We start from the raw sequence: 17,113 nt of genomic DNA on the forward strand, positions 1-17,113 counted from the left end.
AGAGTTTGTCTGAATGTGAATGTATATAGTGGAAGCTATATTATATGTAGGTACATATAGGTAGCTCTGTGATGTTCTCTGAGTGCGCCTTCAACATCAGGCATGTGTGTATGACTTCAAAGAGAAATTTTATGGAAAAATCGTGACTCAGTGCTACTCTTATCATCCAACAGAAGTGCACAAAAAAAATCCTCTCTTGGTGCTGCTGCTTATATATAGCTAAAGGAATTTCATGATTAATTGTGAAATGTTTTACAAAGTGATAGAAATGAAAAAGTTCTATGATGACACATCAAAAGGATAAAAATTGAGAAGAAGAAAGGAAGATCATCTTTGGAGAAACGCGAAGAAGTAACACAACAGGAATTAAAGGTAAAAGATCTCTCTAAAGAAATCACTTGACATACCAAATTGGCTTTTTTTTTCACCATAATGAAATCTTATGCGGTGTAAATTGTGGGTTGGGTCGATTTTGGATTTGCTGTTTGAAATTTAAAATGAATTGATTAAAAAGCATTTCTGGTTAAAAAAAATAATACTTTTAAATACTTGTATTCAGAGTGAAACTTAATGAATAAAAAAAACCTACACTGTGCGGATGCTTTCCATAGAGCAAACATAATTATATGGCACGCATTTGCAAATTAATTGGAAAAAGCTTCTTTTTTTCACTTGACTCCTTGACCAAATTTTTTTTGTGATAAAGAAATTCAGGAGAATATCAAAACGACCTGAAAAAATTGTATCAAATAACATCAAATACACCGAAATACAATCGAATTGCACTGGGAGGCATTTAATTAGCCTCCAGCAGTTCAGAACCTTCAGAACCGAGGTTGAGCATGTGTCTCGTATTACATTCGATAAGGGACGACATTATTGTGCAAAATAAAATAGGAGAGAAGAATTGCAAAAAGTATAATTTCGAAGCGTAAAAGATTTTTTTTAAATATTGATCTTTATTGCAATGTATGAATTAATCCAAAATAAATCAATGAAAAATCATTATAAAAAAAGGAATAAAAAGACAGTGATTTTTTTCTTCAATTTTGAAGACGTTAAAAATTTATTAAAAACGGATGGACATTTCTTTACAAACATTTTGACATGCTAATTTTTACGTTTAACGTTTCAAAAGATTAATGTTGCTTCACTTACGTTAGTTCTAACGTTTGATGATTCTTGTCCATCTTTGACATTTCTTTTCTTAATCATTCAGAAATTCTTTTTAAAATCTGACGTTTCTTTGCTAACAATTGACATTTTTTAACGTGTTTGACAATTCTTTAATTATTTCTCATTTTTTAATGTCTTATGTTTCTTACAACCTTTAAAAATTTAAAATATATCAAAACTAATTCATACATTTTTCGACATTCAAAATCTTCTTGCAATTTTTGGATAAGCGCGATATCTCAAAGTTCTTAAAGGGTTTAAAAAGCTTATAAAAAAAACTCAAAAAGAAACAAATTTAGCACAAATCTTTGGCGGTATTCTAAGATAAATATAAAGATCAAAATAAAGAAAAAAACCAAGATTTGGTATTCTACTTTAAAATTCCAAGAAATTTTCAGGATAATCTTGGAAATTCAAAATATTTCAAGATTTGGTATTCTAAGATAGAGATTTACGGTCGAACCATAACCTAAAAATCTTGTTTCTTCATACAACTTCCAAGACTTTTAGTATTCTGAGATACGAATCAAAATCAAAATAAAGATTTACAAAATGAGTTGTCAAAAGAGACTTGGATAAAAATATTCCAAGATTCTGTATTCTACGATAGAGATTTACGGTCTTATTATAACGTAAAATGTCTTGGATTTATGTGAAATTCCAAGACGGTTTTGGGGTCCTTTGAAAAATTGGTTTTTAAATGAGGTAAAGGCAATGTAAATTCAGTATGGGAGATATGAAAACTCTTGTACAAATATGGGATGTAGATGCAAAATGACGGGTTTTTGCCGGAATTGTGTTCACTCCATCTTGCTAATGATAGAGTGACCTCCGGGATGTACCAGGATTGTCAAATCTTGGACAAATACGGGATGTTGGTGCAAATTTTTTTGTTTTTCACTGGAATTGTGGTCACTTCTCCTTTGTAATGGTGGAGTGACCTCCGGATTGGGGATCTCATCCCCGGATTGTCACATCCTGGACAATCCTGGGATGCTGGTGCAAAAATGTTTGTTTTTTGCCGGAATTATGGTCACTTCTCCTTTGTAATGATAAAGTGACCTCCAGATTGGGGATCTCATCCCAGGATTGTCACATCCTGGACATTCCTGGGATGCTGGTGCAAAATTCTGGGTTTTTCGACGGAATTGTGGTCACTCCTGATTGGTAATGATGGAGTGACCTCCAGATTGAGGCTCTCATCCCAGGATTATCAAGTCCTGGACAATTAGGGGATGCTGGTGCAAAATTGTGGGTTTTTCGACGGATTTATGGTCACTTCCTATTAGTAATGTTGGAGTGACCACTACTCTGTCGAAAAAACCACAATTTTGCACCAGCATTCCCTAATTGTCCAGGGCTTGATAGTTCTGGGATGAAATCCCTAGTCCGGAGGTCACTTTATCATTACCAAGGAGAAGTGACCACAATTCCGGCGAAAAACAAACATTTTTGCACCAGCATCCCAGGATTGTCCAGGATGTGACAATCCGGGGATGAGATGCCCAATCCGGAGATCACTTTATCATTACCAATGAGAAGTGACCACTAATCCTGGAAAAAAATTAAAAAATTGCCCCAGAATCCCAGGATTGTCTAGGATATGACAATCCTGGGATGAGATCCTTAATCCGGAGGTCACTCCATCAATAGCAAGAAGAAGTGCCCACGATTCCTAAGAAAAATTCAAAATTTTGCAGTAGCATACCCCCCCCCCCAGGTTACCGCCAAATTATCATAATCTGGAGGCAGAAAGCACCTCTCCGACAATATTCATTCCATTCCCGGAGCAATAATGCCTGGGAATAATAGCCGAGATTATACAATCAGGGCTCCTGGATGTAATGGCAATAGGGAAGAAATTCTCATGAAGTGTTTAAATTTCGTTCAATTGTCATCCGAGAGCGAACGAGAAAGCGCAATACAAAAAATTAATGCGTTAGAAAGAGACATCGCTAAAGTTTTCTTGGCGCGAAGCTGAAACCAAGAAACTGACAAGTAGGATAACGCAAATTTTGATTTTACTTTCCTGTATAATTCGTCGTAAAGTAGAATACCGACAGTCTTGGTCTTTATTTTGATTTTTATCTTGATCTTGAAAGGCGTCTCTATCCTAGAATACCACCCCTTATCATTAAGAGCAAAATATATATTTTTTGGCTTCGATTTTTGGTTCAAATTATTCTGGGCGAAATATTATCTTTGAAATCTAGAAAATAAGATTTAAGACCCAAATTTTGAGGCTAAAAAAATTGATTACGAAATGTAACTTATCTTCGTTAGATGTAATAAATCACGTATCATTGATTTTGTTTTAGCATAAAGTAGAACAACAATTTTTTAATCCCTTTCGTCATGCAAACTACAGGCAAAAAGTACAAAACAAAAAACAAAATTAAACGAATGAGAAAAAATAAGAAGAAAAAACAACTTTAAAATGTAGCATGGTGGTTAACCCATACCTGTTATTGTTTACATTTAATTTTGTAGATTCAACGACTTCAACGATGTACCTTATCTATTTAATCAAGTGACAAACAAGTTGAGAATATAAAAAAATTGAAAAAAAAAATATCGCGATCATATTGAAAATGAGGTAAATATTAATTATTGCGATATTGCGAATGTTTATCGCGAATATTAAAGCACCAACATGCAAGAGATATAGAAAATTCAATTAATTTTCTGAGATATTATGACTTAAATTAAATAACGCAAAATAACAAATTGCAAGCATTTCTGTTGGAGTTTATTATTGTTGTAAAATATCCAAAACAATTTTTTTCTTCATATTTTCCCTCCACTTTTGTGGTAATAAAAAGTCATTTTTTTTTCTATAAATAGCTCATTTGGCATATCCGGGTTAAGTTTATGTTTTATAGTTTTACCATTTATTATAGAAATTGATGTAGTAATAGCCAAATCCATAAATCTCATCCCTTTAAAACTCACTTAAATTGAAGATTTAAATTTAAAAGCTTCTCATCGAAAGCTCAATCTACAATTTTAATTAATTCCACCTTCTTGCGAATTGTTGGGTACATCCCAAAAAAGTACCTGTATATTGTCAATCACATAAATAATGTATTGATGGCCATGATGAGCTATTGTTGCGTACCTGTGACGTGTAGTTTGCGATACTCTTTGAACATATACAGAGAGGAGACATTGTACAAGCGATACAATTCCACTTAATAGCAACAACGACTAATCGGAGGTGAATGAGCAATCACATCGACGTGTTTCACCCAGCAATGAAGCAGACACTCGCACCCAGAGAAAAGATGACAACTGATCATGTTCGTGGAGTGCGTAATTAATTATTTCCTGTGCATTTTACCTTTTACTTTATATACGTCTTTACCATCACAACAACTGAGAGCAGAATTCATTTCGCTCTCTTCATTTCACATTACGCTTTTTTTTTTTAAAAGAGGGTAGAGAAAGGAGAATTCTTTCGAGGTGTTCCTTTCTTTATACCTCCAATAAATCTCGTCTTTTGCGACATTTTAATGTGAAATCCCGAAAATTGATTTTATTCTTTTTTTTGACCTCGTTTGTAATTTTATCAAAAAAAAAAAATTCCAAATACGGTAAAATCACCAAATTGAGACATTTAAAATTCTCAAGAAATTGAGAACACAACTTGATAAGATTCAAAGGGAATGATGTTTAAGTTATAAGGAAATTCTCTGTGATTGAAGGTAGTTGTAGGAAGTTCTAACTTTTGTAAAATAATGAAAGAAAAAATGCATCAATATGCATCTCATCGTTGGTTTCCATTTTCCCTCCATACGATATGAATTCTTGATATCACTCTGCAAATCACTGTGATAATGAATAATACATATATGTCTGTATGTATACAATCAGGGGAGATACAACGTTGGAAAATGAAGAGGTTCTGTAATTGAGGTGTTATATTGCGTCTTTTCTTAGGAGTCTCATTTTTTTACAGCTCAAGTTATTATTCTGTTCTTCCACACAGAGCTACCATAAAAAATGTTATCAGCATACGATATCTGTATAAATGTAAACCTTGGTATTTACGTGTATTGAGAGCTAAATTCAGCATTTTTTTTCTATTGTGCTACTTTTTGTATTCTTTTCTTGTACGATAACAATAAGGATATCATCGTGCGATCACAAAAAAAATAGATCTCTTTAAATGGTTCTTATCATTTAATTCCCAAAAGTGTACCTTCTTGATTGCTGCATAATCTCAATTTTTTCAAGTAGGTAGAGCGATAAAAAAATTATTTTAGAAGCTTTAAAAGAAAATCGAACTTTTCAGACACAAAACTTTACATTTCTGCTTGAAGGAAAATGTAAAGTTTTGTGTCTGAAAAGTTCGATTTTCTTTTAAAGCTTCTAAAATAATTTTTTTATCGCTCTACCTACTTGAAAAAATTGAGATTATGCAGCAATCAAGAAGGTACACTTTTGGGAATTAAATGATAAGAACCATTTAAAGAGATCTATTTTTTTTGTGATCGCACGATGATATCCTTATTGTTATCGTACAAGAAAAGAATACAAAAAGTAGCACAATAGAAAAAAAATGCTGAATTTAGCTCTCAATACACGTAAATACCAAGGTTTACATTTATACAGATATCGTATGCTGATAACATTTTTTATGGTAGCTCTGTGTGGAAGAACAGAATAATAACTTGAGCTGTAAAAAAATGAGACTCCTAAGAAAAGACGCAATATAACACCTCAATTACAGAACCTCTTCATTTTCCAAGCAGTGGTATCAACGCAGAGTACTAATACATATATGTCATGTATGTATACAATCAGGGGAGATACAACGTTGGAAAATGAAGAGGTTCTGTAATTGAGGTGTTATATTGCGTCTTTTCTTAGGAGTCTCATTTTTTTACAGCTCAAGTTATTATTCTGTTCTTCCACACAGAGCTACCATAAAAAATGTTATCAGCATACGATATCTGTATAAATGTAAACCTTGGTATTTACGTGTATTGAGAGCTAAATTCAGCATTTTTTTTCTATTGTGCTACTTTTTGTATTCTTTTCTTGTACGATAACAATAAGGATATCATCGTGCGATCACAAAAAAAATAGATCTCTTTAAATGGTTCTTATCATTTAATTCCCAAAAGTGTACCTTCTTGATTGCTGCATAATCTCAATTTTTTCAAGTAGGTAGAGCGATAAAAAAATTATTTTAGAAGCTTTAAAAGAAAATCGAACTTTTCAGACACAAAACTTTACATTTCTGCTTGAAGGAAAATGTCGAAAAAATCTTCACAATTCCCATAGAAACATCATAAATGACCTTTCGTCAGAGAGAATTGTCATAACGTGCTTAAAAACAATGTGAAAAAGCAACAATTCACCGGATGAGTGAGATAATAGCCGAGGACATTATCAAAATATTACATAGTCGACGTAGTTTAGTCTGCATAGATAGTTCCAGAAGTTAAAAAAAATAAGAAAAGGATGCCAAACAATTCAAACAGCAAACCCATTCTTTGTTTCTATTAGCTCTAATTCATTCACAAAATATACATTATCGTGTTTTTAAAATGTATTACTTTTATAATAAAATTGTATACATACATAACATTATTATATATTTCATTTTTCTCACTCAACAGATCAATTTCACGCGAAGAAAAAAAAACACAACACATCGCAATTGTTGAACCTGAATGAACCTGTAAGCAAATTATTCACAACTTATTGTACAAAAAGACATGTGAAAATAATTTTATTATTTTCTTAACAGGCAGGGGCCATTAGAGCTATGGAGGGAAGGTCAGAAAATCGATCATTTTCATTTGTAAGAGTAAGTATATTGCTTCATTTTCTCCATTTACCTATAAACTAAATTTAAGAGCAAAAAGACACTTTAAATTGAAAGCCATTGTTTGAGAGATTAAATAAAATAAATAAACTATACCTATGTATGTATTAATAAACGGTAAACAATACCGATTATTAAAGATAAATAATTTAATTAGCAAGAGCAGTAAATCAAACATAAATCAGTTCAATCACATGGGCGTGTCTAATTGAAGTGCAGCGCAACGAAAAATTATGTTTGATGCTTTAAATGAGACGTTACTCCTAAGCTAAACACATGGCGAAAAGTTTTTCTTTGCTAATTTATCGGTAACGAGTACTCATCAATTTTTAATGGGTTGAACGAGTTTCATTTAGTGTTTGGAAGAGATATTTTTCATTTTTTTTTAATATCATAAATCACACTCATAAATCATAATGTATTTGCTTGAATTTTACAAATTATATGGGTATGGGGTGAAGTAAAACCCCTAAAGTATGATTCATAATGAAATAATCTAATCTTGAAATACTTTTTTTAAGCTATTATATTTATCATATATTTGTTTTTCATGTATAGGAAAAGAATAATCCTTTGTTTTCGAAGAAGTAACTGATCAAGTAGAAACTATAAACAAAATAATATAAACATAAACTTTAGATTAAAGATATATACAAAGCGCCTCTATTGTAATTTCATGGGCTGTAAAACAGAAAAAAAACTTAACACAAGTTATATTATTTAAATAAAAAAGATAAAGTTTAAATATTCAAGTCAGATGAATGAGGGTTTTCTGCACTTGCAAGATTAAAAAAAAGCGAAGAAAGACTTAATGTGAAATGGCATCGCTGCATAATAATAGCAAATTTTATTGTTTTACTATGCAGACGTGCAAGACGTTCTTTCCCATTATGAAAAACAAACCTAAACAAAAAAAAAGTATTTTTCACAATATGCCTTCATACAAGACATTGATGGAAAGCGATGAGCTCTGAGAGTGGATTTTGACTGATACGGGCGAGAAAAACTTTAAATTATATTTTTAATTGATTTTAATTCTACATGGGAAAATATTTCATTTAAGACGATAATCAAAAGGACTCTCGTAATCCTGTGTAGAGAAATAATAGAAGAACAAGAAATTGCTAAAAAAAAACTTCCATTTTTCACCGAAATCAGCTGAAAAAAGCCAATAAAGATTTATGTTTGAAAATGCGATTAATGACGTCAGCAATGCGTTTTTTCGTCTTCTCAAATGCATTAAGAATTCACATTAATATTCGTTGATGATTTTTGACAAAGACAATTTTATGCTTTATGCTCTGAAAGAGACATAAAAATCCATGATGACGTCATACATCGCATTTTCGTGTTAATCTTTGCCGGCTTTTCCCAGCGGATCACAGTAAAAGCAAAGTCTCTGGCGATTTCTTTTTTTTTGTAATTCGCTTCATGATTACGCGTAATCTCACGTATTACCTGGAATTTTGGGTTTTCCCATACAGAAACAAATAAATTTCTTTATTGCTAAATAAATAATTTTTGATTGGCAAAAAATCAATCTTTTCCATAGAATTTTTGTAGACTAAATTCCTACCATATTTATCACGTTAGAAGTTTTTAAAAATTGCTCAAATTAAGAAAATTTAAAAGCAATATTATTTAAATTAAATCTTCACATATATTGAGAAAAGTAATTAAAAGGATTTGAATTTGCGCATTTTCCTGTAAATTATATAAACACTGGTTCAGAGCTGATTTAAACAGGTTCACAAAATATCTGAATTCAACATAATGCTACCTACTCATGATGAAGTGCGAGCTGCATAATAAACGATAAGAAACGAAGTAATGTAGCTATAAATTTTAAACTCACATCATATTACTTTGCTTAGAAGTGGTGTAAACTGTGTATTGTTTAATCGCAAAATAAACAAACTAATGCAATATCATGAGAGCGAGAGCAAGAAGTGAAAAAAGTTAACTTATTCTAATACTAATTTTATGTTAGTTTGCAAGAAACATTTGAGTTTCTAGATGAAAAGTATTTCATAAATTCTCATAAAATGTAATCTGAGTGAATAAGTTTATTATTCTTTCAGAATCCATTATATATTATGTTCCACGACATATTTAGATCATTAGAATTAATGTTTTTTAGAGTTCAATGTTTGGAAAAAAGAGTTATATCTAGAGCTTTACTTTATTCAGCTATTTGATAATTTTCATAGCTTTTTTAAAGTAATCTCTCAAAGAATTTGTTGAGCTTTTATCTCTTAAATTTCAAGATGCGTCATCCATTGAAAAACTAAACTTTTTATCAATATTTCTTAGAGGATATCCTTGAAATATTTTTCACGTGAAGAATACACAAGTAATATAACTATTTTATTACTTTTGTAAGGGCCGGACGTCAGTGCGACATCCACCCTCGCCGCATACACACCTTTCTAGCAATTAATACCGCAAGTCTTGCGTATAATATGTATGCGCAAAAAAAACTTATCAATAATGCTATCACATTTCTTTCAATGCAAAAAATTCTGCAAAATGTTATATGAGATTGTATTCAAAAAATAATTATTCTTATGTGAAATACCAACTAATTTGTATTAAGATATATTTTTTAACATTTAGTGTAATGATTTTTTAACCGTTTAATCCTCCTCCAGTTCCATAATAAATGTATTTTAGCTCACAGCATGTTTATTATGAAAGCTAAAAGCGCTAAAACGACAATTTTGGGAACTCTTAGCGATTTGAATGGCTTTGATGAAATCTTGATGGCGCTCTTTGTATACCATGCCTTTATGTATCCACCAACATACATACATACAAACATAAGATCACAATGCTCGCAATTCTTCGGTGGTTACGAAGATCGCGAACTCCATGGTGTTGCTCTTTCAAGGCAAAATTGCAGCGTAGCGCCAAACACTTGAGAGAATTTCCTCAAAGATTCTGTTTTCAGTCGCGTTTTATTCCTCCGCGGTAGTGAAGGTTTATTTCAAGCAGAGTGGCTTTAATCAAGCTGAAAGATCTTTCTTGCTCTACATAGTAAATTGTTTATGAATAATCACAGTGAAGAATTTTCCTAAAACAACTTTTGTGAAGAAGTTTATGCTTTTGGCTTGAACGTTGATTTTTTTCTTAAAGATTATTCTTAAATTGCGGGACAATTTTGTTAAAGAAAATTAAATAAAAAGAGTTTTTGGTGTGATAAAATAAATGAACGTGTGTATTAAGAACTTGTGAGAGATAATGGGCCTTTCTCTTGTTGAACTCAAGTGCCAGGTATATAAATTACAAGCGAAATTAGTCCCATAATTTGCTGTGTTCTTAATTAACAAGATTTATGTGTAGACATTAGGGTCCTTTTTTGGGTCCATCAAAACAATGGAAAAACTTAAGAAAATAAAATATGAAGGTTGATAAAAAGGTCAAAAAATAATTTTTAGAAATCTGAGAAAGTTGAGAGAAATCATAAAAATCTATTCTATTAAGAAAATTTAGAATATTTTCTCATACACCAACAGGAAAGCTACACAAGCTAAACTTATTTGTTTAATTGTCTTCCTTTAATAGGTATATAAAAAATTATATACAATCAAGTGCACAACCGGAAATAACTATGCTACATATTAAAATATTTTGTCATTGAGTTTGTTTTATTTCTGCAATAAAAGCGAATAACTATAGGAGGGAACACATAATACTTGTGCTGTGGCATAAGAATAATAGGTATAGAGGAGAATAAGATCCCGCGAATAAAAATAAAGTGCTCAAAGGTGAAGGAATATACTCTCTTTGAATGATGATCAGGTGAAAGAACATATTATGTATGTATAAAACGTACATAAAGCTCTTCCGCTGGATATACATTTTAAACTGTATATATTTCGTTTGGAAGATGGGAAAAGGGCATTTAATATAAAAAAAAGACTATCTCTTTCCCACACGTGTAGTGTGGAAAGAAGATCGAAACAATCATCCAGCATTGTGTTTTTTTTTGTAAGACGTGAAGCAATTTTTTTTCTTAGACACAAAATGATTTTATGCTTTGTACAATGTACATATACACAGTCTTCGTGTCAAGATTTATGGAAGAGTGACTCTTGCTAGAGAAAAATGTCAGTTAAAGAACTTTGAATAAATTTTCCATCGCATGACTTTTTTTGTTAGATGTTAGAAAGATTTAAAGTTCTTCAAGAATCCAAATATATTTCAAAGAATTCTATTAAAATTCCTCTTTTTTATGATTCTCAAATGATGTATCATTACATAAATGATCTATGTATCAGCATTAGAAGATCAATCAATTCATATTAAAGTCATTAAAGTTCCAATTTAGAGATTTTCTTTATCCAGAAATAGGGCAAATTCAGCTACAATTCTTTTTAAAATAACGGATGACCTTTTTGATACTTTTATTACATTTATAAAGAAAGTACAATAATAACATTCTCTGAGAATTTTATTTAATTATTAATTACATAATGTACCTACCTCAAGTTTATAAACATTGTTAGGTACCTATGTAATATCTTTGAAGCAAAATAATGAATAGAAGATAATAATTCTACTCGCCTATTTATAAACTACTTTTAACCCTTCTAAACTCTTTTTCATAACATTTCATCCTGTCTTAAATATAGGATGGTATTGATAGCTTTACTAGATCGCTTAAAAAAATATAAAACTATGAAGAATTTTGTTTATAGTAACTTTTAAATCCAATAAGTGTAATGTTATGGAACGGAAGGAGAGAGATTATATGCGAAATAGGTCAGATTGCTGATTTACCGATAAGTTTCACTTCTGCTGTATCCAACTGTGCATTTCATAATCATGCCAGCATCTTTTACAACATCAACCGATCACCTGGATGCTTATATACAGTTAGAGCAATGGAGAATCATTCTAACGCGCTTGTGGCCGATTGAGAGAATATGTGTCACTGAATAGGAGGAATTTGCATATTATTTATTCATCTCTTGCTTATCTTTTCCAATTAAGCGCCTATATGAGCATAGTATTTATGTATTTATACAGACGGCGTATTCTCCAGTCCAGTTAATTTAATAATAAAGTAAGGATAGGTAAACAGGGGTGCTTTTAACCTACATTTATACCTTCCAATGTTTATCCGATCTATTCATAGAAGAAGAATTGATTGCGTCAAATGGAAATAATCAGAATTCATGGAAAACAAATTTTCTGAATTTACTGATTTATGCAATTTTATTCTAAGAACAAATTATTTCTCACTATGGGTTCTATTCTTAATCACTGAAACTTGAAACTCAAATGCAAAGAAAATAATGTTATGCCATACACTCAAAATTAATTCATTGACCTTACACGATGGGAGATTTTATGAAAAATGAAAGGAAATTTTTATGAGTCAATTTATTCACCGAATAAATGATTCTGTATCTGTAAATTGAGATTTGTTCTAGAAATTAGCATGACCCAAAAATTCTTGATTAATTTAAATATTTGATTAAAAACTTTTGCGATCGAGAATTAGAATAATTTGTGATAACCTAATTTACACTGAAAAGTAGAAAAAGCATCAAGAATTCGTTAAATTAATTTCTTTTTTATTTACTTTTCAGGGATCAGATCCTCGGGTAGCAACTTGTAGAGGAAAACTACAAAATCGTCGCTGCAAATTGAATCAGGAGATAAATAAGGAACTTCGTTTGAGAGCTGGAGCAGAAAATCTGTACAAGGTAATAAAATATAATAAAATAGATTTAACTAGTTTGTAAGTAAAAAATTCCGCTACTTTCTTTTATGTCTCTTGCTTTACTTTTAATGGTAAATGCACTATCAAAATGCATTTTCCTGCTTTTTGTTCACCTTTTTTTAAGGAACTATGCTTTTTCAGCAGTATCTTATGTAACTTATTGATATCTATTTATAATTATAGGCAACAAGCAATCGAAAGCTCAAAGACACCGTTGCACTTGAATTGAGTTTTGTTAACTCAAACCTTCAACTTCTTAAGGAACAACTATCAGAGCTCAATTCATCCGTGGAAATATACCAAAATGACACGTAAGTACATGTAATAAGACAAATTGGTTTGTGCATGCACGAATGTTATGATTATACCAAGAATTTTTATTTTTCTAATCGCCAATTAGAATTTGCAAACAAAATGAGACACGATCGTTTTTTTTTCTATACGCCGATGCTTTGTGTTACATATTTAATTCAAAAGTTCTATTAATCTAATTTTGAGGCTTGTGATTCTTGTATTGTATATCACATCCCAGGTGAAATAGTGTTCCACTTCCATCCCGATTTATGCATCTCAATGCAAAAAAAAAATATTCTTGTATATTGATGTGCGAACTAAACATAATGTATGCAATTTATTTTCTTAATTTTTTTTCAGCCTCGATGCCGTAATTCCCATGATACCGTTGGGTTTGAAAGAAACAAAAGAAGTAAATTTCATGGAACCCCTATCGGATTTTATTCTTGAACACTACAGTGAGGATTCTTCATGCTATGAGGATGCCATTTCCGACATAACTGATACAAGACAAGCAGCAAGGACCCCAACGAGAGACTCGACCGGCGTATCCTTGCTGTTTCGTTACTACAATTTACTTTACTACGTTGAAAGGCGCTTCTTTCCACCTGATCGTAGTTTAGGGGTTTACTTTGAGTGGTATGATTCATTAACAGGTGAGTTTTAGCTAGAATCTATCTATTCTTTCTGAGATTTTTCTTACAATGCTTTAATTTTTTTTTTCTCTAAGGTGTTCCTTCGTGTCAAAGGACCGTGGCATTTGAGAAAGCTTGTATATTGTTCAACTTAGGCGCTATCTATACACAAATTGGAGCACGTCAGGATCGAAGTTCAGAAAAGGGTTTAGATGCAGCTGTTGATTCTTTCTTGCGAGCCGCAGGAGTGTTTAAGCACATTTATGATACCTTCACAAATGCCCCTTCGATGGACTTAAAACCTCAAGTAAGTAAATTTAGGAATAATATTTGAGAATTCTTTTACTCAGAAATTAATTATTTAATTTGAAATCTTACAATTTAAACAGGTTCTAGAAGTTCTAGTCGCCTTGATGCTTGCTCAAGCACGAGAGTGTCTATTTGAAAAGTTACTGCTTCAAATGGAAAATATGTCTCTAAATAATGTTTCTCATGTAAGTTGTTTAATTCTTATACCCGTTTCTAATTGAACATTTTGTAATAAATGATTTATAAAATCTGCAGCTTCATCGTGATTTATCGGGAGAAGCGGCAAAATTAACTATGGAATACAACGAAATGCATGCGAGTATTCAATCAACTGAGACACAGACATACCTTCCAGAATGCTGGGCTGGTCTAGTACCGCTCAAAGCTGAATTCTACAAAGCACTATCGCATTACCATACAGCAAAGAGTATTAGTACAAAACCACTAAAAAATCCATCATCTAGTTCAGTATCGTCATCCACATCGTCCAAAACGCTATCAATTACCAAACAAGAGGATTCTTTTATCTACGATGAAGACAGCATGGATAGCAATGTGAACCCGGTGGCATTAAAAAAATCCCATCTTAAGGAGGCTCTTTCTAGTCACGATGAAGCACAGAGATTGCAACGTATGTGCCGAGAGTTGAAAAACAAGAAAGCTCTTACGAAAATACTTCATCAAACCTACAGTGAGACACGCGAAGAAATTGAGAAACTTCAAATGGAAACTGAGAAGAAGAAGGAAAAATTCATCGATGAAGATTTCGATCTTGTCGATGCACCCCTAAATGCATGCTCTAAATTTACATTGTCGCTAACAGGTCCTGATTTTACGTCCTACAAAGTGGATGATCCATTTCGGAAATTGGGTCCAATTGCTGTATTTTCGGCACGACGCCACTGGACGGCACCACGGAGTGTGCGTCTGCAGAAGGGTACAAGTCTCGAAGATAGAAAATTATCAAATGCCCGAAAGATTTCCACAACAAATATGACCAATGGGTGCCAGTGTAAGAAGAGCGTAGCCTACAGCAATGGACATTGCGATGTTTGCACAAAATATATTGCATACACAGCAGATGATTTATCTGATGATTTGCAAAATCAAAATATAGAACAAGGCAATGCTGAGAGTTTCGGATTTCACATTCGTGGAGATGCCCCAGTTATCATTTCCTATGTTGAAGTGAATTCTTTGGCTGATGTGAGTATTAAAACTACACTAAACTATTCAAAAAAAAAAAATCCTTGAACTTTGTCACAAATTGCCTCAATCTTGGGACGAAATGATTAATTTAGGAAAATTCCTAAATTATTAATTTATTCTTTTCAGTTGGGTGGAGTTAAGGATGGTGACTTCATTGTAGAAGTATCTGGTGTTGATGTAAAATGGTATACGCATCAGCAAATGGTCAACCTCATCCAGATGGCCGGGTCGAGTCTTGATTTGAAAGTTATAACACCAATGGATCGGAATTACTTGAAGGTATTTAGTCTTTAAGAACATAATCCGCTCTCTAAAAAATCTTTTAACTGTTGATTTTAAATTTTAAACTAATAACGTTAACAATTCCGTATTTACAGCCAATATCCGGTTTAGGAAAAGGTTCAGTGTCAACACTTTCCGGTGGGAGTTCTTCGGGCGTTTCATCAGGTGCACCAAGTCCCAATGGTACAACATCAAAACCAAAATCACGTAGTAAATCCACAAAAAGTCGCCTAACTAATCTAAGTTCAAGTGGATGGAACCTCTTTAGGAGAACACAGAGTATGGGCAAGATAAATTACTAAAATATTTTTTAAGAGCCATTCAAGAGAATTGAGAAAGTCGAATAACTTTTATCTACTTCTTAAAAAAATTAAATCAATTCATTACATTATCTAAAATTATTTTGATTTAAAAAATTTGGTACTAGATACCAGAAAAAACTAAAAGAGAAACCTCATAGATCTGCTATTAGGTACAACAGAATGAACCTTTTTTTTATAACTTTCAGTAAATTCCGCAGCAAAATTTCAATTATTTATAACGAATCATTAATAAATTGAAATAGCCAACATTATAGGGAGACCGGGGTAAAAATAGTCAATTTGCATAAATCCTTATTTGCAGGATTCCCCAAGGGCAAGAAAATTTCCTCGATAGGTCATTCTTATAGGAAATTTCCTGGCCTACAACTTTGTCTCAGACCACTTTTCTCTATCTCCACGGGAAATATGAGTTTTCGAGCTTTTCCTAAACCCTTCCGCTTCTGACTTTTTTTAAACGCGGCGGGTAAATATAGTCACCAGTTGGCTAAATAAAGTCGATCGAATTTTCCGGCATTTCCAATGATTTTCCACCTGAGAGATTGATAGTAGTTGATAGCTAAACTTCTCACCTTTTGATCCGCGACAAGGAATTTCACTTTTATACGCACTAAAACAGAGAATTTTGCGATTTTCTCAATCACGCCATTTTGTCACAAATGGATAGAAAATATGTCAAAAATTTCGAACTCCCATATGATTTACATGGGATGACTAGATCTACCCCAAGGGGTATGTTTTGATTCAAAAAATTGTAGAGAAAAATCATTAAAAGTTATTGAAGAATACACCTTGGCAATGTTTTCTGTAGTAACCCAGCTATTGAGAAAAATTATCAGATTGGAAAATTGCTGAAGGAAAACTTCGGAAAACGCGTTTTTCTCAATACGCAAAAGTTTGGGAAATGGGTCAAAAATTTATTTTCTTTTTTAACTCCTAAAGTACTGATCACATAACCTCCAAATTACTGTCAAAAATTGTAGGTGTATAGGGCTTTCCACCCTAATTTTTTCCGATTTATAACTTTGGAGAAATTGGCATTTGAAAATTCGAAAATGACTCTTTTTACCCCGGTCTCCCCTACTAAAAAAATATATTAAAGATAATAAAATAATTAGATTAATTCTTTATAAAGAGATTAGGTAGTGTAATGTACATAAATATGTATAATTAAACTAAAACTTTTAACTTTGCCATAAAGTAGATAATATTCAATCATATTTCAACAACAACAAAAACTAAGGATTAACATTTAATACGATCCTTGAACCTACAATCGTGTTGATTAATTTTAATGGAAATTAATGACATAATGAAAGGA

At 32.0% G+C, this 17,113-nt stretch overlaps 3 protein-coding genes across 3 annotated transcripts in view; 2 read left to right on the forward strand and 1 right to left on the reverse strand.

Moving 5' to 3' along the window:
* LOC129790211 (serine/threonine-protein phosphatase PP2A 65 kDa regulatory subunit) overlaps nt 1-17,113 on the forward strand; it is a 620,353-nt gene that overhangs the window by 414,200 nt on the left and 189,040 nt on the right. The gene's annotated exons all lie outside the window — the stretch shown is intronic.
* LOC129790176 (rhophilin-2) lies at nt 257-16,048 on the forward strand. Its single transcript, XM_055827551.1, has 11 exons — nt 257-372; nt 6,804-6,865; nt 6,935-6,994; nt 12,610-12,726; nt 12,927-13,054; nt 13,398-13,693; nt 13,768-13,979; nt 14,062-14,166; nt 14,237-15,187; nt 15,317-15,469; nt 15,568-16,048. The coding sequence occupies exons 3-11, from the start codon at nt 6,953-6,955 to the stop codon at nt 15,772-15,774; spliced, it is 2,211 nt and encodes a 736-aa protein (XP_055683526.1). The 5' UTR covers nt 257-372; nt 6,804-6,865; nt 6,935-6,952; the 3' UTR covers nt 15,775-16,048.
* The window catches only part of LOC129790342 (clavesin-2-like), an 891,203-nt gene continuing 880,014 nt past the window's right edge, over nt 5,925-17,113 (reverse strand). The window contains exon 4 of the mRNA XM_055827819.1: nt 5,925-5,948. The gene's annotated coding sequence lies outside the window, so the exon portion shown is untranslated. The remainder of the gene's footprint in view (nt 5,949-17,113) is intronic.

Source organism: Lutzomyia longipalpis, chromosome 2 (genome assembly GCF_024334085.1).
Source record: "Lutzomyia longipalpis isolate SR_M1_2022 chromosome 2, ASM2433408v1".
Classification (NCBI taxonomy): domain Eukaryota; kingdom Metazoa; phylum Arthropoda; class Insecta; order Diptera; family Psychodidae; genus Lutzomyia; species Lutzomyia longipalpis.

What these genes read in the sequence shown, in the direction of transcription:
- LOC129790176 (XM_055827551.1), top strand. Translation starts at nt 6,953, where the DNA reads ATGGAGGGAAGGTCAGAAAATCGATCATTTTCATTTGTAAGA. An exon ending in GAGCAGAAAATCTGTACAAG is followed by an intron (nt 12,727 to 12,926) that starts GTAATAAAATAT and finishes TTATAATTATAG; the next exon opens with GCAACAAGCAATCGAAAGCT. An exon ending in GTGGTATGATTCATTAACAG is followed by an intron (nt 13,694 to 13,767) that starts GTGAGTTTTAGC and finishes TTTTTCTCTAAG; the next exon opens with GTGTTCCTTCGTGTCAAAGG.